Source organism: Natator depressus, chromosome 5, assembly GCF_965152275.1.
Source record: "Natator depressus isolate rNatDep1 chromosome 5, rNatDep2.hap1, whole genome shotgun sequence".
NCBI classification, from domain to species: domain Eukaryota; kingdom Metazoa; phylum Chordata; order Testudines; family Cheloniidae; genus Natator; species Natator depressus.
Window position 1 is genome coordinate 126,491,303 of NC_134238.1, and position 22,880 is coordinate 126,514,182.

The window sequence follows — 22,880 nt, forward strand, 5'->3', positions numbered from 1 at the left end:
ATGATAAAATAGATGGCACTGTCACAGCCAAAGATCTCAACATTGGGTTTAAGAGAAATGTTGAACACATGCTGAGTACCCTGAAGCCTATTTCTGTAGCCTTGAACAAAATGCAGGGAAATAGCTGTTTTATTGCTGATGCTGTTGAAATTTGGAAGTAACTGATGAGTGATTTAAATCAAATCCACCCTGCCTGTATCTGTAATTTTCACTCCATGCATCTGAAGTGGGGTTTTTTACCCACGAAAGCTTATGCCCAAATAAATGTTAGTCTTTAAGGTGCCACTGGACTCCTCATTGTTTTTGAAGTATTCTACTTCAAGAAAAAAAATACACAGCATGAGTAAAATTCAATATTGATCAATTTCCAAATTTGCTTTTAAAGTTTACTAATGCACAATGAAATGTCTCCTCAGACAAATTACTATTTTTAATTTATGAATGCCAGCTGTTCCCTTTTAGTTACAAAACAGCATACAAAACAACAATGTGTTTTGCAAATGAGATTTTCTTCAGAACCAGGAAGTGGTATCCCATTGAAAACAGACATCTTGACTAGTACAGCTTTTTATTTAAGAGCACAACACATTTTTATTATTTCAATTGCTTTTCAGAATCAGACTATATACATTAAGAAATAATTGAACACGTTTTTATTCTAGCCACAGCATTATCCAGATCGTCTCAAAGCAGTTGAGCACTAATGTGAAGGTACATTTTCAGTCCAAGGCATGATATTAATACAATCAAGTAAAAGAGAAATTAAACAATGTTGCACTGAGCAGTTCAGATGATTAGGGATTGTGATCACTTCACTTCAACTAAGGGTTTTATGTGTGTTCTTTTTTTTTTCTAGCTTCATAATTGCCTGCATAGACTTGCTTAAAAAGCACCAAGGTTTGAAAGTTAATTGCTTGACAGGGTACAACAATTAGACAGAATAATTAAGTACATGAAACCTGCAAGTCTGAACTTCATGAAAGAGTTGAGACAGTTCAAAGGCTTGAATATAAATATTTTTTTAAAAAAGGATTATGTTAGCACTCTAGAAAAAACAAATGCTGATCAGTAAAAAAAAAAATGAGCCAGTTCAATATCATGCAGCCACACCAATAAAGAAAGACAAGGTAAATACTTGAACTGTACACTAAGACTTGCAGAAGTTTGGTTGGAGCATTTTAAAAACTCACTAATTCAACATGTTACTTTTAAGTGCTACTTTCTATTTTTATTTTCTAGCTAGGAAATAGAGTTCAAGGTACAGTTGTGGTACCACACAAATCCTTTCGACTTGCTGCATTTGCCAGAGTTAGTCAAGGCACTAGCATCAAGGGTACAGCATAAGTTGTCTTCTCTCCCAAGTCTATGAAAATAGTTAAAAGCGCTCAAGTGCCACAAAGAAATGAGTTATTCCGGCATTTCAGAGGGTGCAGCAGCAGGATCCTTAATATCTGTTCTCATTTACTGTAGAATTGAAAATCTCACTGGTATTGCTAGTTTTCTTTGAAAGATCTTTCTGAAAATATTTAAGAAATTGTAGGAAGATTAAGTAGTAACAAGACAACATTACTATATAATCACAGCACAGTCAGTGGTACACCCACCCAATTAAAGTGATCTAGGTAGGACAACCCCATCTTCCTGCTTTACCATAATTCTCAGTTGTCTTTTGCAAAAGGAAGTCTATGCTTCTTTCAAACTTAGCCTGGCTCACTTCCCTTCACCAATATTTTACTGAATGTATTTTTGCTATTTAAATGAAGTGGGTCCTGCCTGATTTCTCCCCCCACTCCACTTCCCTTGATTTGTGTTTTTATTTAAGAACTTACTCATTTATGTTTTAATACAGCTGTTAAAAATCATATGTTGCTAGCTTAATCCAGTTAGAGTGCCCTCTTTTGATCCTTTCCTTGTTTTTTTCTGACCTGGACTTTTGTCCAACTCTGCAGTTGAGGATGCAGTAATACCATTTGTTATATGGTGACCAATACCACATATTCCCAAGAAGATTTAACAACTGCCTTAAGCAAGTAATGCTGTTGTGTGGTTTCCATCACACTACTAACACAGCCCAGTCTGTTCACTAGAGCTATCCCTCCACCAAACCCTTTTTCTGATTAGTGAGCTTTTTCTGATTGTTGCTGCCTTGCTCCCAGGACTAAATTTCAGTTCATTTTCTGAACTGAAATGCATTTGTTATCCCCTAAATAAGCAAAAACCTTGGAAGTCATTACATTTCCCGCACGCTGCTCAGATTTTAGTTTTCACCAGAAAGACATCTTAACAAAACCCTTCTTTGAGATATGAAGACAGGTAATAAAATAAATCCATAAATCCCCTGCTCCAAAGTTTCATGCTGTCAGAGTTCCTATCTATAGCTACCCTTTCTGTCCAGCATCCTGTTACTCCTTGGTTAGTCCTCAATTAGCTGTGGAATCTTGATCCCCATGCTCTCAGTATGTATTGGGTAACCCTGAACTGCTTTTTGAGAGCTCTCTGGACAATATCTTTAAAACAGAATTTGTTAGATTCCTCAGAGTGGCATAGAACTTGAGGATTTAGTTTCCTGTCCCTTGGGTAAATTTAAAATATCTAAGAATGTAGTTTTCTATATGCCCACCACCTAATCTCATCCAAATCTAGTCAGTTTTCTACTCACCTCTCTAAAGTTAGACTATATTTTAAAGTCAGACAAAAATAAGACACATACCGTGAAGTCTAAATAGCTGAATTGATTATTTGATTTGCTGGTTTGCTGGTTTTCTTTGCCCTCTTGTAATCGTGCTTGCTGCAGGGAATCTGGTGGTGTGCTTTTAGATGGTGTCTGCAAAATGTAATGTCATTATGTCTAGTGAGCTTTTATACTACAGATTATGTACAACCTTGATTAAAAAGTACCAGATCTCTGACCAAGAAGATGTAGAATCATCAGGTGGAGAATCAGCTCAGTTAATGTGTATTTAATGATAAAAAGTAATAATTAGGAGCAAAAACTAGCCTAATTTAAACTTTTGTAACTGGACTTTATGTCACTAATACCTCTATTTTAGAAAACATCCCCATTTTACAGATGTCGATCAAGGCAAAGTGATTAAGTAACTTGCCCTAGGTCACAGAAGAAGTCTGAAACAGATCTAGGAATTGAATCCAGGTTGAGACATTTCAGTGTTTTAACCATAAGGCCATCCTTCCTCTCTCCTTTTATATCCATTCATCGTGAACCTTGTAAAACATGCATCTATGAAGTGGCATGGGTGACTCAGATCTTTGGTGTTACTTTCCCTTATACTGCAGTAAGGGTTTGACTTCTATCAATTCTTACCTAACGAAGGGGCTTTAACCATGCTGCTCCCATTAATACTACTATAGGCAGTAAGTGCTAGAAACTTCAGTCAGATTATTCAGTCATCCTCTTGACAACCAACCACTTCAATTTGACCCAAAGCAGCTGCCTGAAAGCCATTAATCTTTAAGATCAAAGCCTGTATTAACGTTAGAATTAAGAGCTAGTTTCCTTATCTGTAATTTTTCTCATAATGGAGGCATTCATTGATCTTGACAGTTAACTTGTAGCATAAAATATGAATTCATATATTTTCCCAGGGACCTTCACAGCAGCTGCTCCACATACTAGAATTTACGTCATTTGAGACCGACTGTGCTGGCTAAGGATGAGGAACAAACGGGTCAACTTTTAACTCCAAAAAGGAAAAAATAAAGAAGTTTTTACTTTCCAATTAATCTCAACTTGTTCATCACAAATATTAGTCTTTTAAAGTCTATATTTTGCCTGTTAAAAGTTGATAATACAGAAAAATTTTCTTAAAGTTTATAACCCTGTAAGGAATGCACTTGTATTCTGGCTTTGTGGCCTGAAAGTTTCCATTAGAAGATTTAAGTCCTGCTGGGAAAGTCAAGAAGTTTGGAAGAAACATCCACTTGTCCTGGTCCAAGAATGGATGTGGTTACTTCTATATCCCCAACTTCAATATTTTTATGACCTCAAGTCCCAGAAGACTGGAGAGGGGAATGGAGAACTCTGCTTCCTCTACATGTGCAGACAGTCACATTGATAGCATGCTAGAGCACTGGATGCCAGTTTGATAAGTTAAGGTATTGAAACTAAAAAACTGAACCATTCTATTTGAAGAAGTATTGTCAAGTTCGACCTATTGCTCCCTCACTTGTTGAAAAAAAATGGATGTCACTTATTGCTCCTCCCATAGAAATTAACATCTATATAAGATATTAAGTCCAACACTCCTATGCAATACTACAATTAGTGTGCTTGGTTGAGGGAAAAGGTTTTCATTTGTACTTTCCAAAGAACTTACAAGTGGAAAATTGATGGTTACGTGCAAAAGAATGTACCCTGAATAGGTCCTTGAAATGTGATGTGAAGTCACCCATCCAGCAATTAGACAAATGACAACTGACCAGGTTGTTTCTGACACAACTCATATCATGGGACATTTTCCCCTGGAATTATTTCTCTCACTAGACAGAGACTGCTTTTCTTTGACAGCTTGTGTACAAGTTACAAGACTAAGGAAAGAAAGGGTATAATAAGACAGTAAATGCTGGAACTTCAACAGAAGTCAACTTAAAGGTGAACTGGAGGTTTTCATAACCATTTACCAAACATTTGTAGTCTTCACTTTGACAGAGTGAAAGTTGAGGTTTAACTGAATAGCAGTTTGTTTCTAGTATAGCTTTTTAAACACTGAACACTTTTGCCAGAAAAATTACATGGCTGTTAAAGTGGAAAAATAAGTTCAGTCAAACCTTTATAGTTAATATTCAAGTTTTATGTATGTGTACACATATACAAATTTTCAGGGCTTGAGCCCTGCATAAAAATAGGGATAGTATCACTTCTTCTGGGCCCACAAGAAGGGCTTTTATTATTGAGAATAACTACAGTAAAATCAACCCAAGAGCTTTACTCACCTTACAAACTGGAATAGGTGTTCTGGCAACAGCTGCAGGACATGTACCCGTGCTGGTCAGACTGATGCAGCTGGCTGCCCGCAGCACAGTTAAATTTGTGACTCCATGTAACTAAAGATTAAAAATGAGAAGCTTCAGATTTCTAACATTAAATACACAAAAGTTAGGATAGTAAAGGGCATGCTGACCTTTAATTCCAGCAGCATCTATGAGGTGACAAAACATTTCAGACTAGTTTCTGGAAGGTATGCCAAGTTTTGTTTAAATACAGAACTTCTGTACAGTTTTTCTCCAGAGAAGCTATGCCTGATGCCTCATCCATTACTGGCTTCCTGCCATTTCAAACCTAGACTATATTAAGTTTGTGTCGTTTTGCTTCTTTAAACCACCAATCCTGCCAACAACTTGAAGGTCTCCAGTAAATCTGTCCCTTTTCTAGCTCACTCATCCCCAACAAAGCAATGAACCTCACTTTCCCATAGCACTCCAAAGCTGGCATAGCTATCAGAAGAAAACAGTAATATCTACTGGCTCAAAGTTGCTAAGACTGAACTCCAGTTCTCCCCTAGGTATAGGGTCTCAGTTTTACAGAGACTTTTTCAAACTCATTTTTATCTCCTAATGAAGGAGGAGGAATGAATTCTTATGATTTTCTTCCACGAACAATGCAGTCCTACTCACATTTTCAAATACTTTTGCAGCTTTTTTAAAATTAAGAATTGATTACAAAGGTATCTATAATTACAACAGAATATACCAATTTTAATAACTAGAAAAAAGTTTGAGCCAGTGTCTTTTTCCTTCATCTTTCAGAATAAGCAAGGAGACAAGTAACAATTGTCTGGGAGAGCACCAGGTGACATAAGGCGATTTGATTCAGAACTGACCTAGAAGTTACTTGCATGAATTATTAATGGCAGAAGCCAGGCAGAGGGAAATCCATAATACCCTTTTCCCTATGGATATTTGTCATTGTCTCTATAATGTAGAACCTCAGATTTGACAAGGCAAGGAAACTGTTTCTGTGCTGGTTTAATTTAAATTAAGATGGTTAAAAGCAGCATTTTTTTTCTGCATAGTAAAGTTTCAAAGCTGTATTAAGTCACTGTTCAGTTGTAAACTTTTAAAAGAACAAACATAAGATTTTATTCAGAGTTACAAACAACCTCCATTCCTGAGATGCTCGTAACTCTGAACAAAATCTTATGTTTGTTCTTTTAAAAGTTTACAACTGAACAGTGACTTAATACAGCTTTGAAACTTTACTATGCAGAAAAAAAAAATGCTGCTTTTAACCATCTTAATTTAAATTAAACCAGCACAGAAACAGTTTCCTTGCCTTGTCAAATATTTTTAACCCCCCCCTTTTTAAAGTAGTTTATGTTTAACACAGTACTGCACTGTATTTGCTTTTTCTGGTCTCTGCTGCTACCTGATTGCGCACTTCTGGTTCCAAATGAGGTACATGGTTGACTGCTAAGTTCCTAACTCTGGTGTTTGTAACTCTGAGGTTCTATTGTATGTTTCGAAAGACCATATACTTGCCTTCCTTGTCTTAAGGGGAGTTTGAGTGGTTGAGCCAGCATGTCTTTTCATGGGTGTTTTCAGAACTGCAGAATCTTCCTTCTTCGTTAACTGCAACACAAAAGACTTAAATTTTATTTCACTGGTATGCATATTGAAGGAGTGCACTAACTCGCTAAAATTTTCCAATTATGACATGACTATGTCTACACAGTAATGTCAGCACAAGTCTGTGGGGACTTGACCCCACAGGCTCGATGTTTCTAAGCCTGACCTGGAGTACCCACATGGATTACTCACCCTTGGTTTATAACTTCTGAGAATCTGAACACACACGCAGTCACACCCATAATGCACTATTCAGAGTCAAGTCAAACCAGCCTAACTCAGGCTTCCGAGCACCTTCCCCACCTGTAGCTGCTCTAGCCCTTGGTTCATGGTGCACTATGGAAAAAACTTGACTGTCCATCCCATATGGCACTACTAGAAGTTGTTGCAGCCCACTAACACATCCAGGGGAGCATTTTTTGGCTGTGCACACTCTCAGCAACTGGAGCCAGCAACGTGAAAATGAGGCACTATTTGAAAAACTTGTCTTGCTTGCAGTTTCACTCCTGTAGGGAAGCAGGCAGAGCATCCATGAGATGCTGGTGGACCTTTTGGTGGCATTTTCAGACCCACCAAATGCACCTGGCAGAGGACGACAATACGAACATGGCAGAATCCAATTGGCTGGTGCTGCTTGTGACTCTCAATATAGCTGTTGATGCCCCCTATGTAGACTGGCACTTCTGCATTACAGCCACAGAAACCAACTGTTGGGATCACAGACCTGGAATGACCAGCTGTGGGTGCAGAACTTTCATGTGAAGAAAGTAACGTTTCTAGAGCTTGGAGCAGCTTTCCCTGTCCCTCCATAGTCAGGACACCCATATGAAGGAGGCCACGCTGGTCCAGAAGCAGGTTGCTATAGCTGTTTGGAAGCTGGCTACCCCAGACTGCTACTAGGCGCACTGCTAACCAGTTTCGTGTTGGCAAATCATTTGAGGAAATAAGGCATGTGATTGACTTCAATGAGAGAAGAGCTCTTGAAAATCCTACCCTAATTCTTCGCTTAGCCATTGGATCACATTCGTAAATGACTTGAACCCCTTAACAGTAGTTGATTACAAAGCTGCTGCACAGTTAAACAAGGGGCTTTTCAAATAACCTGTTGGTCTGAAGCCAATAGGGGGCAGCAGAAACTCCCAGTACCCTAGGGTCCACATTTCCCATCAAGAGATCTAAATTAAACATTCAAGGGCACAAGGGCATGCATAATTTGTATTCTAACAGCACCGACAACATGCCATTCACACAGATATTTGCCTGTCACACTATATTTGGCTAGATGTTACCCCACCAAAGCCCCTCCATCATTTATTACTTCATGAAGGCCTTTGGAGATAGCCAGTATGAAGAATTATGTTAAAATTAACTGAAACTACAGTAGAACCTCAGAGTTATGAACACCTCGGGAATGGAGATTGTAACTCGGAACAAAACGTTATGGTTATTCTTTCAAAAGTTTACAACGGAACATTTACTTAATACAGCTTTGAAATTTTACTATGCAGAAGAAAAATGCTGCTTTTAACTCTTTTTAAATGAAACAAGCACAGAAACAGGTTCCTTACCTTGTCAAATCTTAAAAAAAAATAAAAATAAATCTTTCCCTACATCTTTTTAGTAATTTACATTTATCACAGTACTGTAGTGTACTGGCACTTTTTTAGTCTCTGCTGCTGCCTGATTGCATACATCTGGTTCCAAATGAGGTGTGTGGTTGACCTGTCAGTTCATAACTCTGGTGTTCGTAATGCTGAGGTTCTACTGTAGTGTAGTACCAATCCCTTGTCTACTTTTAAGAAAAAACAAACTCACTCTCTCTTGTTCCTTTTTAAGTTTGTGCTGTTCCCACTGATTTGCCATGTAGTCCAGGAACCTTTGACCCTCGATCAGGAAGTTGCAGCCTTGTTCTTTTTCCCAGCTTTCAATGCTCCTTTTCAGTTCTTCTCCCAACTAAGTTTGCAAATGAAAAAAAGGTAGTTTGCATGTATTTCATTATCCATTTGAGCAGCTTAGGACAGTCAGCTTGAGGCCTGGTTAATTTCAGAGAGGTAGAAACAGGTTCCTTCAGGTACTGCACTTGCTTAAAACTGTCAATTGGTAGTTTTACAATCACTACTATTTTAGAAGTATTTTTATTTCACCTGCTGTGTGGTATATACCTATATAATTATGTGCAACTGCCACACAGCAGTTGGAAAGAGAAATACTTCTAAAATAGTAGTGATTGTAAAACTACAAATTGTCAGAAATTTAAGCAAGCACAGTATTGTTTAGTTTTGTTCAAATGCTTAACAACTGAACAAAACTGAACAGATTTTTCTCAAATATTTTAATTATATTACTGTTAGGTACCGCTTGCAGAACTAGATGCCTTGCATAATGACAGGTTTCAGAGTAGCAGCCGTGTTAGTCTGTATCTGTAAAAAGAAAAGGAGTACTTGTGGCACCTTAGAGACTAACAAATTTATTAGAGCATAAGCTTTCGTGAGCTACAGCTCACTTCATCCGATTTGTTAGTCTCTAAGGTGCCACAAGTACTCCTTTTCTTTTTTCTTGTAGAACTAGTAGGTGTAATACTCGAAAACATGCTGAATATATCCTTTTAAAGTATTTCATGTCTTGCCTCACTGTGAGGCTAAAAGCACAGTTCCAGGCCTTTTCATTTGCCTTACGTTACGCTAGCTAAAAAAAACACCAAGAAATTTGAGGTGGAGAAAGACCTGGAAGCATTCACGATAAATGAAGGACTGGACATTGCCAGAGCATGAATTTAGCTGCTGTATATCAGACCAACTGAGGATGAGCATCAGAAGTTTCAGTAGTTCAGGACAGATGTTTTACAAAGTGTTACCCAGCAAAGTGACATTTAATTGACACCCATCTTGACTCCTTGAACAGGCATTTAGTATTGTGCAGGCAGTTTAACAGGTTGAAGGCTGACACTCCCTTGTAGGCTGCTGAGTGGGGGGTTTTTTTAGCATCTAAAAAGGGGGACTAAGCATTGATTTAAAGTTTGTTCACACTTAAGTATGTTTAAGGGTGACCATCACCACAAAAGTGGATCGACATTATTAGAAGGAATTGTATTTAGTTCAGTTTCTATCCCTTAAGCATTAGGATTTCTGGAGTGTTATGGAAATCAGATCTATCACATGGCAAATGAACTGACTCAGCATCCAGCCTATTAAGAGAGAACTGTAACAATAGCATATTATGTTCCATCAACTCAGACAAGTTTGCTTAGATAGTATTGAAACGACTGAATTTTAACTCTTAATTTCAAGAGTGCATACATGCCAGCTGTGGTAGGGCTTACCTTTGTTAACAGCTTGTGGATCTTTGAGCGTTCTCTCTCTTCTTTCAGTAGAGTGCCACCTCTGTTAACTAATCTATTTGGATTTGTGGATTTTTTCTGAACAAAATAAATTTACTGAAATGTGAACATATACTTCAAGCCTTTTTTTTCCCTTCCAGAATGGCAAAGGGCCTTCAGGAGCAACACCAAGTAGGAATAGAATTCATTACAGTTCCCACAGAACAGACTATTCTGTACTTAATGCTAGGGAAGTTTCACTTATTCAATCCATTATTTCAGGAATGATCAGCAAAATAACTCCTTTCTCTGAAGAGACCATCAATGATGACTTGTAAGTCATTTATCTGCTACAAAAGAATGAAAGGTATTTCCTCAGCACTAAAACACAGCATTTACATGAACATGAGACAAGGATGCTTGGAAATTGTTCGAGCCCAGATGGCTGTAAGTGGCAACAGGCTGCCTCACCAAGTCATAAGATAAAAATTAAAGGAGAAAAGGTCTTTTAATAGCAATATTAATTTACAGCACTTGCCCTCTTTGGAAAAAAAAAATTAAAATATATTCAGCGTAATGAAGAAAGATTCTTAAGTGCACCATGAAACAATTAAGATTTATCAGATTAGTTATTTGACAAGAACATGTGCTGACAACACTCCTAAACAGGTCTTGTAAAACTAAAACCCAAAATGCTTTAGATACCAACTTGCACTTGGAACATATGTTGACATTTGTCAAATACTGATATGTCATCCAGCTTCCCTTAAGTTTAGCATGGATAAATAGGACCTACAACTGACATACCACTGGGGTTATTTTGATATTGTGAAGTCAAAAGATAAATCTCACTAAGGAGAATGCTAACCCTCAAGATTGCCCATCTTTAATGGGAATTCTACTTAGACTCCCTCTGAAAGTTATTATGAACAGTCACTTTTGTAGCTGTTCAGATTTTGTAAATTTACTTGACCCGATTTCCCAACCCCAATAGCCTTTTCCCCAACCCAACAGCCTTTTTCTGCTGATGTTGTTTATCACTAGCCCACTGCTCTTTAGAAATTGTGCCCCATCAATTTAAGTTGCAGTACACAATTCTTCCACTTAGTGGCATCACTACCCTTGCTCAAGCAAAGCCTTAGAGTAAACTAATTTCCAGTAACTGGTACCTCCAACTCCATGAACTGTTTCCAGGTAGCTTCCCATTTAGCAATGCCATCATATAAAGCCTTGTTTTTCTCATAACGGAGTTTCATTTTCATAACTTCCTCATCATGTTGGTTCAACAAATCTTCTGTAAAGTTATCTGGAGTTGAAAAAATTTAGTTTATTCATTATTTGTGGTATAACATATTTCTGCAAAGTTACTCACATACAAAATAGTTGTGATTTGAGCTTTTCAGTACTAGTTGCATAGTGGACACCAAAGCTCTAGTAATTTAAGAAATAAGTAATTTAATAATGCATTTAAGTGAACCCTTTAAGGATTTACCTAGCATAACTCTCCTGGTTTTATTGCTAATCCAAAACCCTGCCAAGGTCTGTGACTCTAGGCTCAGTTCCAAGTAGCTCCTCCCTCCCCAATAAATAGGATGTTTTAATTCCAAAAGTCCACTGTTTCAGGGCTATCCTGCTTTGCTCTTTTCCAGCTGGTCAATGAGGATACAATCCCTAGCACCGCATTTGCTTGTTATAGTGAACTCTGGAGTAATGCCGTTTATAAGACTAGAGTATGAAGACACTTATTCTGGTTGGTTTGGGGAAATACACTATTTAATAAATAGCCATCACTGAACATTTCTTTCATGTATAGAAAAAAAGACGGAGGGAAACCAGCTGATAAAATGGCTAATGGTACACAGCCACTATTCTAGGCAAATCTGGAGTACATGAAATTTACTAGTGCAAGGTCATACACTTAGGGACTAACAACAAGAATTTTTGCCATAAGTCGGGGACAGATCAGTTGGAAATGACAGAGGATGCAGAGAAAGACTTGGATGTATTGATCTATCTATAGGTGCTGGAACTAGGGGTGCTGCCACACCCCCTGGCTTGAAGTGGTTTCCATTATATCCAGGGTTTACAGTTTGGTTCAAGGGCTCTCAGCACCCCCACTATAAAAATTTATCCAGCACTGCTTGGTCTATCACAAGAGGACTACAAGCTCCCAATGTGATGCAACCATGAAAAAGGCTAATGCAATCATAGGATGCATCACGTAAGGTATTTCCAGTAGAGATAGGGGAGTGTATTACCATTGAACAAGGCACTGGTGAGATCTCATCTGGAATACTGTGTGCAATTCTGGTCTCCCACGTTTGAGAAAGATTAATTCAAACTGAAACCGGTACAGAGAAGGGCGACTAGGATGATCCGAGAAATGGAAAAACCTACCTTACAAGTGGAAACTTAAGGAGCTTGGCTTGTTTAGCCTAATAAAACAAAGTCTGAGGGTAAATATGATTGCTTGCTAAAGATGCATCAGAGGGATAAACACCAGATAGGGAAAAGAGTTATTTAAGTTAAGAGCCAATGTTGGCACTAGAACAAATGGACATAAACTGGCCATCAACAAGTTTAGGCTTGAAATTAGATGAAGATTCCTTACCATCAGAGGAGGGAGGTCCTGAAAAAGCCTTTCAAGGGAGGTAGTGGGGCAAATAAACCCTAACTTGTTTCAAGATTGAGTTTGATACTTTTATGGAGAGGACGGTATGGAGGAAGTTGCCTACAATGGCATACGGCCCATCTGTGACAGCTATTGGCAAATATCTCCAACAGGCAAAGATGGGAGGGTCTCTGAATTAAGTCCTGGGTGTCTGGCTGGTGGGTCTCATCTACATGCTCAGAATCTAACTAATCACCATATGTGGGGTTGAGAAGGAATTTTTCCTCAGGTCAGATTGGCAGCAACCTGCAGGATTTTTCGCCTTCCTCTGCAACATGGGTCACTTGCTGGTTTGAACTAGAGTAAATGGTGGATTCTCTGTAACTTGAAGTCTTTAAATCATGATTTGAGGACTTAAGTAACTTGCCAGAAGTTATGGGGCTATTACAGAAGTGGGTGGGTAAGGTTCTGTGCCCTGCAATATGCAAGAGGTCAGACTAGATGATCATGCCTTCAAGTCTATACCAATCAATCCTTGCACATGAAATGGAAGAGTGGCAGGTCAGAGTGAAGATTTACCATCATAATATGGATGAAAGGCTGATCTCTGTTCTGTGCTATACAAACATTTTTCCCAGTAAAGGTCAAGCTCCTGTCTGACTTTTTCAATCACTCCCTTCAAGCTTTCTTTCTTCAGTTCTTCCAGACGCAGCAGCTCTTCTTCCCACTAGAAAGTTATTTAAAATAATGTAAAACAATGCATTAAGGCCAACAATGCATCTTCATTAACATTCCTAGCTCTCTTACTCATAGGATAGCTTCATGCTGTTTATCTTAACATATCATCAGCACAGCCTTTGAGCCTTTAGTGTTCTGGAAACTATTGTAGTATATGGGAGTATAGTGATTAGCAATACACTTATCAAGTTAAAAGGAAAATAAAATAGCCTTATAAAGTCAGTATTGCAGAAAGAACGTAAATGGCTAAAATAGGACAAACTTGAAATAGTAATCAAGTTCAGGCACGTGTCTACACCCAGTCAGTCAAGTGGGAGGCATGGTTTTGTCACATCAACAGGCAGAGGCCATAAAGCTTTGCTGACGTGAGGCATTGATTACTGGAGTGCTTGAAACATACTAAACAACAATCTCTTAATAGGTACAAAGAAAAGGAGTACTTGTGGCACCTTAGAGACTAACAAATTTATTTGAGCATAAGCTTTCGTGAGCTACAGCTCACTTCATCGGATGCATTCAGTGGAAAATACAGTGGGGAGATTTGTATACACAGAGAACATGAAACAATGGGTGTTACTGTTGGTAACACTGGGCACTACTCTAGGTAACTCAAGAGGGTAAAAAACCATGAGTGTCAATAAAGCCCTCTTGCTCTAGGCCCAGGCAAACTGAAGCCACTCTGCTGCTTGAACTCTCTGTGACCCTGCACAACTATAAGGAAGCTAGCACACAAACAGCTTTGCACACGGCTCGCTAGCCAAGGCCAGCTTCGGCCTAAAAAACATATAAATAAAGCAAAAATATTTAGCAAAAACTAATAACAAATAAACCCAAATAAGGCAAAGCTCAGGCAATGCTACTAAGAAAAAACACAACTGATTTTTGCTTTAGCTGATTGGCTACAGTATTATACGGGGCAACAGGTAATTAATTATATAAGCTTATGTAATAAAATAAGCAAAGGTATAAATTGTATACTGTAATCTGCATTCGGGGCTGCAAGATTTAAGACAGCTCAGTCTCCCTGTGCCCTATTTAAAGCTTCAAATAAATCTCTCTGCTTCTCCACCCCGTTGTGGTCATTGGCGCAACGCATACCAGGCAACGAACCCAACTGTTGCTTGCCTCGGGTACTCTGTGCCGGCAACATTACCATACACACTGTAACGAGAGTGATCACTTAAGGTGAGCTATTACCAGCAGGAGAGCCGGGGGCGGGGGGGGGGCTTCCATTTTAATAAGAAGCTTCTATCCAATCAAATGAGTCAATTTGCACAACAGGGTCTTGACCTGGTTGGGGCCCTGGGCTATAACTGAAGTTTAAGCAACCAAATTGAGTACGATTACTTTCCAGAGACATTTTTCTCCTGCCTCGGTTTCTGCCTCCAGAAGAAAGTGATGCCTTCTTTGAATTCAAGATACCCATTGGCCCTATGGGTAGCTACTTAATTTCTATTCAGAGAACACTTACCACCACCAGAAACACTTGTTTAACATTTATGCAACATCCAGGGTTTTGATTAAGAGATCCCCCCCACCACTCAAGGTCTTAATAGCATTAGCTGTTACAAAAACTGACACAGGATTTCAAGATTCAACTAATGGTCATACAGCCCAACATATCCTGAATGAGCTATCGCACTAAACTAAACAGCTTGCGATGCCTGGTGAGCACTGTGACAAGGCAAGGCATCACCCGCATTTAGGTACCCAAGGGTGGGATTTTTAAAACCACTTACGTGAGTGAGATTTGTGCTTTAAGTCACTTCAAAGTGATGAGTATAGCGTGTTGAAATATATGTCATCTTTTTTTAACTTGGAGAAGTTCAATATATCAGAAAGTGGTGCAGACTATAAACGTAGCATGGGCTTTTATTCCGCTATTTCGTGTTCAAGTTTGCGTTCACACTATGGGCTTGTCTTTTTCAGCATATAAACATTTTGAGTATGAAACGTCTTGGCAGAAATAATCAATGTACAATCTGAAATTCTATCACCAACTAAGAAACCAATAGTTTAGCAATTTAAGCCCAAAAAGTGGTAAAATAGTGAAGGAGTACTAACAGGTAAATTAACCTAATTTAAAAAAAAAATCTTGTTTTAAATAATGATTTTTATCCACCCTGTCTGGAAATTGAAGCAATAACTGCAAGGAACTCTAAAACTGAAGGGCAACTAAGTCATGCCCAAGTGTTGCTGACTTCAGAAGACAGCGTTTCAACCTCAAATTGAAAGCAACAGTAGTACAGGTTCAATTGCCAGCAAAAATACCACTTTAAGGGGAATCTGAATATACATAAGGGTTTGCCTTCACTCAGAGTGAGTTCTTAGTGTAAGCCTTGCATTTCTTATGTAGTTGGATTTTGTGACAAAGCTTGTCTATTTAAAGAAAAACCTAAAATAGTTTCTGTAAGAAGAAAGGCAGGGGAAGTAGTTTGATGAAAAATATGCAAGGTATTGTCTTACCATGGTAACTTCTTGAGTAATGGAGCCTTTAATATTCATTTTACATTGTTCCTGCTTCTCTACTGGCCAGTGCAGTCTATTCCACAGAAGTTGTACCTTCTCCTTGAGAGCCTCCCGAGTTGAGATTACAGATTCTTTCTTCAACTGCAACTACAAGGCACATAGTATGATAGCATGAGGTAAACTTACTTCAGAGAGGATAGCACCTTAATGTAGAAGAACGCTGAGAAACTACAGTATAATAGCAAGGTGAACCAACCCACACTGGAAGAGAAATAATGTACACGCTCTAGTAAAGATGTGGAAAAAGGAAGAAAGCTTGTTCTTACAGCATTGCAGTGAGGACACTAAGTTTGTGGGATCTGTACAGTTAAGTATAAGTCACTATTTTGATGCAAGGTTATACTCTTTAACACAAATATTATTGTAATGTCCAAAGGTCTAGTTCATTCCTGATGTAAGCCGATAGAAAGACATCTTTAAATCATCAATACAAGCAGAAATCAAGAGTTGCCAGTAACCCTGCAAATTATCATCACTTGACATTACTAATAGCAACTGCCACTCAGAGTTTATGGTACATTGTGGAAACAGTCATAACCCTTCCCCTCTGGCTGATTCTTATCAGGACATGCCTGAAGACTGAATTTTATTATATTAAATGAATTTATTGCTGGTGAAGCGTTAGACATAGCATTGGAAGCGCAAACAAAATTGTTAAAGAGTAGATAGTGGAAGCTCTCAAGCTGGCCTATTATCATGCAACAACCAATAGGAGAATCCATTTCTAGGACTGCATGTATACCAGGGATTTAAAATATTCCCACCAACTCAGCTGCATTAACATTATCAATCCCACCAGTGCTAACAGACAAGGTTCCAGCAGCTTCAAGTGTTTTATGGACCAGCATGGGTTAGCGAACTGTTGCAGAACAGGTTTATTTGATAGAGTACTTAAATTAAGACCTTCTATTTCCAATCTAAAGGCATTGCGCATATACTGCCAATGGCTTATTTATTATCAATTCTGAGGTTAACAGAAGAGAACAAAGAACAAGGAAGTCAAGACACACTGAAAGACTTTAGCATTTAATTGTCTTGAAACATGTGGCTTGTGTGCTCATCATAAAACAGATGCTACCATATATGGTATTTGGATATTAGTTATTCAGTATAGCTATCTTTAAGAACAGGCTTTGAGTTCCTGTGTATTTGGTTCTTGGTCTAGAAAAAATTATAATAAGTTCTTGCAGTTTTGTTCAGAATTGAGAGGAGGCAAACTAAACTGAAAAAAGGAAAGCATGGTGCTACCTTTTTCTCCCCTGAATCCCCAGAGCACTCAAAAGAGTGGGAATAGGAGTGCTAGAAAAAGCTAGTCCATCTACTCTGCTTCAGCTTCTCAGAAGCCTAATGACTAAGAAGAAGGGGGAAAAATAGGCACTCTGTCTGCTCCCCTGGCTTTGCTTGAGCCCTAAGGGAGCACCAAGCACAGGATAGCAATCCTGTCCATATAGCCACAAAGAGGAGGAGGGGAGGCATCTAGATTTGGCCACTGCCAGACAAAATACTAGACACAATGGATTACTACTGCTCTTGCATAGCAATTCCCATGTTCTTAAGGATGTAGGAAGTATTATAATGGCAATGCTTACGCATCCTAATTATAGGTGTCAGTGTTACATGTGATTGTTAAGAACAGTTCCTATATCTTCTCTTAGTCACTTAAAAATCTAACCTTATTAACAAGTGTTTGAAGAGCTTCAATGTTCTTACTGGCAAGACAAAAAGATTCCTCATCATCAGAAAGCGCCTCTTTTTCAAGAGTAGAATCAGGTGTATGCCCAATCTCTTCATTATACTGCCTGATTTCATTTCTTAGTCTGAGAAAAACTTCCAGACATTGTTTCTATTGAAAAATTAAAAACAAGCATTTTATATACAATTGGTTAGAATATTGTCTCATACTGAGGCTCTGTAGATTAAGATACCATGTCAAGGCAATAGCGAAGGTAATATGATTTGGCTAGTTCAGGTCACTCCATTTCTGAGTATGGATTGATAGCTTTGTAACTATACTGTACAAAAACTATCTAAAACTTAAAAGCACTGCACAGAAGCTGAAGTGTACGCCATCATCCAAGTACTATCTGGTAATCACAAAGGGAGAAAAGGGAACTCAGTTCATGGGAACAGCATTTAAAATTTTATTCTTAGACAGTGTGAAGTTGTACTTCATACAAACATTTTAAAATTTCATCACTATTATTTTCCATAACTTTTAAAGAACTCCTTAAACAGGGTGAGATGTCTCAGCTATATAATGCCTTTAAATATATATGGATAATTAGGCCATAATATGATTTAATTAAACTGGATTAAAAATCAGTATTAAAGTAAGTAGTATTAACTACACTCAGCGATCAGAGGACACTGCAACTAGCATTCTTTTCTGGTTAAAATGCAGAGGTGGAAAACACTTTCCTCTACAGCCCCAAATCACATTCATTTATTGGATGTTTGTTTTTTTTTTTAAAACATCACATACCTTCTCATCTGAACGCATCCTAACATGTTCCTTTAACTCTTCCAGCTGTGAACGACTCGGAATGCTGCCAGTAGGTATATAGTAAGGGGTAGCAAAAAGCTCAGCACAGAGCTTTTCATCTTGCTGCTGAAGTTGCTTCAATTCCTCCAGCCTCTCATTTTTTTCTTTGAGTGTAGCGTCTAATGCCAGTCGTAGATCTTTCTCCATCTGAAGGATGGATATACCCTCTTCAGCCTGTGGAGTTTTTGAAGCACGTTTTGTAATCGTAAGGATACATAATGCCTTGCAACATTTGGTTGTGACTTGGGATCAAGAAAAGTAGTCAGGTACAATCAATGTGTGATGGACCAAAACTTCAGTGTGTGCAATTAGAAGGGAAAGAGACCTGTACTTCTGTTCGCTGAAGTTACTTACCTTCTAATGTTCTCATTCTTGGGATCTTAGTTGTTTCACCTAAGACTGATAAAATTCCTGTAGCCCAGAAGTTTAATCCTTAGGGCAGCTATATAGACAGTGAGACAGTCCCCTACCCCATTTTCTCCCCTACTTACAGGCCATCACATAGCTAGGCCCATCCCCACAAGTATAAAAGACACCTTCCAAAATTCCAGTCAATTCCTTTGACTGAGCAGGAGACAAATCTCCAAGGATAAGCCAATTCAATATGATCACTACAATATCGTGTGTCAGAGAAGAATGGACAAGGTGCAAGAGGAAACATCTAGAAAAGTGTTAAAAATCCAAACTGAGGAGAAGTAGCAGGTACATGAGAAACCCACAACATATGATCAGAGGGAAATTACAGGCAAGTTTTCAATTCTTTAAGAGAACACCCTGTGTGCAGAATTTGCACTCTTTAGTGCAATAAATCTCAAGGGATATTGCAGAAGAAAACAGCACAATTACAGTGAGGAGCAACAGGGCCAATAGTATAAGCAGGTTTGTTTGTTTTTTTTAAACTAGAGTTAATATATAATGAGTATATGTATACCAGATCCAAACCTTCAAGATCTCTCTATATTCAAGCACAATGAGCCCACTTCTAAGAGTAAACACTCTGTCAAAAGTCAGTCAACTGAGAATAAGGACCATCCAATTAAACAGGTTCTGGTTAGAAGATTTTGGCCATCTAACCCTGGGAACAAGTTCTGGAGCGCAAGGAGTCCTATACAGAGAATCAATCCAAGCAACAGCACAATGTGAATGTGAAAGGAGGGGAGCCTGTAAACTGCTTGGCAAGTCTGTGATAGAAATATTCCTAAAGCAAGCTATGCACTCTTATCTCCAATCTAGCAAGCCTTGATTGACATGGATTTGTAGTTTTGGGCCAAGGAGGTCAAAGGAGTGTGAAACAGACATACACTTTGCCATGGTCTTTTGGTAACTGAATTAACCAGCAAATTGGTATGAAAACCTTATGCACTGGGTGGACTTTAGGGGCTTTAGTGTGCTCTAAGTAGATGTTCAAGGATTTTAACAGAGCATATGGAGGTAAGTCTTCCAGGATGGAGATGTAAGCTGTGACAAGTTGAGGATATATGTCTGTGTCAAATTTTGAAACCCATTTTGTTTGGTGAACCTCATTTTGTTTCAGGGGGGCTATTTTATGCTGCAATCACCTTTATGGATTAGAGCATTTTGTAACAGGGGTCTGACACCTAGTGAAAAGACAGACACTGTGACAGAGCCTTAAAGGGCAGTCAACATTCAAAGACTCTCTCCAACTGCAACAATGGGTTTTCAACTGGTAGAGCCATTGACTTTGACACTGCACAGAAGCCAATGGGGCGTGGAGGTAGGCTGAGACTTGGAACTCCCCTACCAAAGCATATGGGCAAAAGGGGGACAAAGACTATTAGAGAAGCACTCCTCTTAAAACAAAGTGGCCAGACAACCAGCATGTGCAAGACAATCAGATTAAGGTAGACAGGCAGTGCTTCCTAGCCCTAACCTAGGATTCACAGGAGTAGCATGATCAGACAAGGAAGGAAGGGAGGTGGTGGCGGCTATGTTCAAATTTGCGTTTTTCAAAAAATCTAACACTAGCATGCTTTAAAAAGGTCACACAGGAATTTCTTAACCAGATACCTAAGCCTGTGTTTTTTGGCACATTGTCCCTGAAGCCACAGTTGCAAGACTTCAGCGAAAAAGTGTCTAAGCAATTGGTGGCCCAGGAGAGCTGAGGTACTATTTTGGGGTCTAAGGTGGCCAAACTCTGGTGTCCCACTGCCTCAGAAGAATGTCAAACATGGGGTCTGCACCTGGGAGTTGCCTGAAACCCTCAGAGCTAGGAAAAGGGACCAATCATTTGGGTCCAGCAGTTGGGTCCATTCACAAGACTGATGGCCATTCAGAGCTACACTGGGCCACACAGTGACACAGGCATAGAACACTCTGGGCAGAACAGCATCACTAATGCAGAACTCCTTTCCAAACTGAGTCTGCACCACCACATTATACTTAAGACTTGATTTAAATCAGATTAGTCACTGAGAGCACACACCACTGCTACCAGGAAAATGATTTCTCATCTAAGAAACAAGCTTATGTGGACAAAGGCAACTCAAAGGCAACTTTATCAAGTTTGTCAGGACCAATGTCCCATGTCGCAGGGGGTTTACTGCAAGGTTACACAAGGATTAAGCTCCATGTGTACCAGACAACATGGAATTCTGGAGACTGGTCTTCCTTGGACAAAGTCATGACAGCTCACAATGGTTGCTGAACATAGCAGATAGATATCATGTTTAAGTTATACCAAGGCAAGAGAAGGAAGTAGTCTAATATTTTTTGTGCAAGACAAGTAAACGGGTTTGAGGTTATGAAACATGTCCCAGTTTCCTCTCCGGCTTTCCCTGCCCCTCATATTCCTTTATTCCTCACAGGGATCCTCCCTTCTCCTGAAACAGTAGGGAGGGGCTGCAATCATTCCTGATATCAACGGAGTATCCTTCCCACCGGGAACAATAGGAGGCAGTGGTCATATTTGCCAAAGGCTTCGTAAGCTTCAGCATTTTCCTACTGTAGCAAAATGGCAACCATTTTAACTGATGCGGCCTGAGCCCTCAGTCTTCAGATCACAGTAGCAGTCATTTTTCAATAGGCAATTCATGAATTTCTCTGAAGGGAGAGATTTGATGGCCTCTGCAGCTAGATTAACTGTTTGTTAATATAAAAAGCAAAGTGACCCTTAGTCTAGTATTTTTCTATAAACTACTTGTTTTAGCAGATGTGCTCAGAATTGATCCCTATAGACCCATACTTTTAAAAACAAATTATAATAGAGGTAGATGTTCTGCTAGAGAACAACTTTAGATTTCTTATGAAAACTGTATGGTGGGGGAGGGGGGGAGACAAAGACCAAAAAGAAAAAGAAAAAACCCAAAACTTGTATAGAAAATTCAAAGAGCATAAATATTAACATTGAAATTTTACATCAAAACACCACATACATGGGAACATTTAATCCATATTTGAACAGTTTCAAACAGCAAATTTAACCTTGGAGTCAACTAGTAGATTGTGTGTCAGGCATAATAAACCTAGACCCATCTTACCAGGTAGGGATCCAGTGACAGTTCATTTCTCAGAGACATCAATTCCTTTTTACGGCGTTCAATGCTGCTTTCGATTCTTTCCTTTAACTGGCATTCCTCTGTAATCATTTCGTTCAACAGATCCTGCCCAGGAAAGGGTACAAAATAATTATTAATAACTTGGATAGATCTAACATACTTCACAGTAACCAAGCCCAACACTGGGCCCAGCGCTAAACTATCAATATAATTTGTAAATTGCTGTACAACTTCTGGTTAATGTTATGAGGTTGCCACTATGAAAACTGCAGTATCATGAAATGCCTCTATTTCTGTTTATCCACCATTGCTGACAGGACCTGTATCAGGAACACACCAGACTAAGGGCTTATCTACATTACAGGGACTACAGCAGCATAGCTTTGGCACCATAGCTATGCAACACTAACCCTGTAGCATAGATAAAAACTGTGTCTAACAATGGAAGTTTTTCCTATTGCTGTAGGTTATACACCTCCCTAAGTGGTGGTAGCTAGGTCAACTGAATCATTCGTCTATCAGCCTAGCCATGTCTACACCAGGGTTAGGTTGGCATAGCTACATCACGCAGGGTGTGAATTTTTTCACACCCCTAAGCAACGTAGCTAGATCAATCTAAATTTTAAGTATAAACCATGACAGTGGAGGATCCCTAACTTTAATGTTTGTACTGTGACTAGCCAATAGCTGTATTGATGTTAGCGGGAGCCTAGGAGTAGCTACACTTCTGCCTACTTGTTGGGCAGGCGGCGGGAGCGGAAAATTTCCAAAGAGGACAGATAAAGCAAGGGTTAAAAAGGATTATGGTACACCTACACTGCAGTCAGGGAGGTGCAATTGCAGCACATGTAGACACACCTAAGCTAGCCATGATAGAGCCAGCTGGCTAAAATTAGCGGTGTAGGTGTGGCAGCACATGCTTGCTGCCCTACTACGTACCCATGGTTCCAGGCTAGACTACTTGGGAGGCTAGCCTGTGACCTTGCAGTTACACTACTTGTAGTGACTTGACTCAGAGCTAGCTCAGGTATGCCTACATGTGCTGCA

The 22,880-nt window shown here is 39.1% G+C and overlaps 1 protein-coding gene across 3 annotated transcripts in view; it reads right to left on the reverse strand.

The window, feature by feature from the left end:
• Positions 1-624: 624 nt before the first annotated feature.
• Positions 625-22,880, reverse strand: part of LOC141987820 (protein regulator of cytokinesis 1-like) — a 39,071-nt gene continuing 16,815 nt past the window's right edge. The window contains exons 4-15 of one of the 3 annotated variants that reach the window (XM_074953602.1): positions 21,816-21,938; positions 18,259-18,492; positions 17,449-17,619; positions 15,714-15,863; positions 13,089-13,236; positions 11,068-11,204; positions 9,902-9,997; positions 8,398-8,535; positions 6,496-6,585; positions 4,951-5,061; positions 2,711-2,824; positions 628-1,516 (exon numbers count right to left, since the gene is read on the reverse strand). In XM_074953602.1, the coding sequence (XP_074809703.1) occupies positions 1,445-1,516; positions 2,711-2,824; positions 4,951-5,061; positions 6,496-6,585; positions 8,398-8,535; positions 9,902-9,997; positions 11,068-11,204; positions 13,089-13,236; positions 15,714-15,863; positions 17,449-17,619; positions 18,259-18,492; positions 21,816-21,938 (1,584 nt within the window). In that variant the 3' untranslated portion in view covers positions 628-1,444. Of the gene's footprint in view, positions 1,517-2,710; positions 2,825-4,950; positions 5,062-6,495; positions 6,586-8,397; positions 8,536-9,901; positions 9,998-11,067; positions 11,205-13,088; positions 13,237-15,713; positions 15,864-17,448; positions 17,620-18,258; positions 18,493-21,815; positions 21,939-22,880 lie in introns of all 3 variants that reach the window. The other 2 variants (XM_074953603.1, XM_074953604.1) reach the window with 2 other exon arrangements.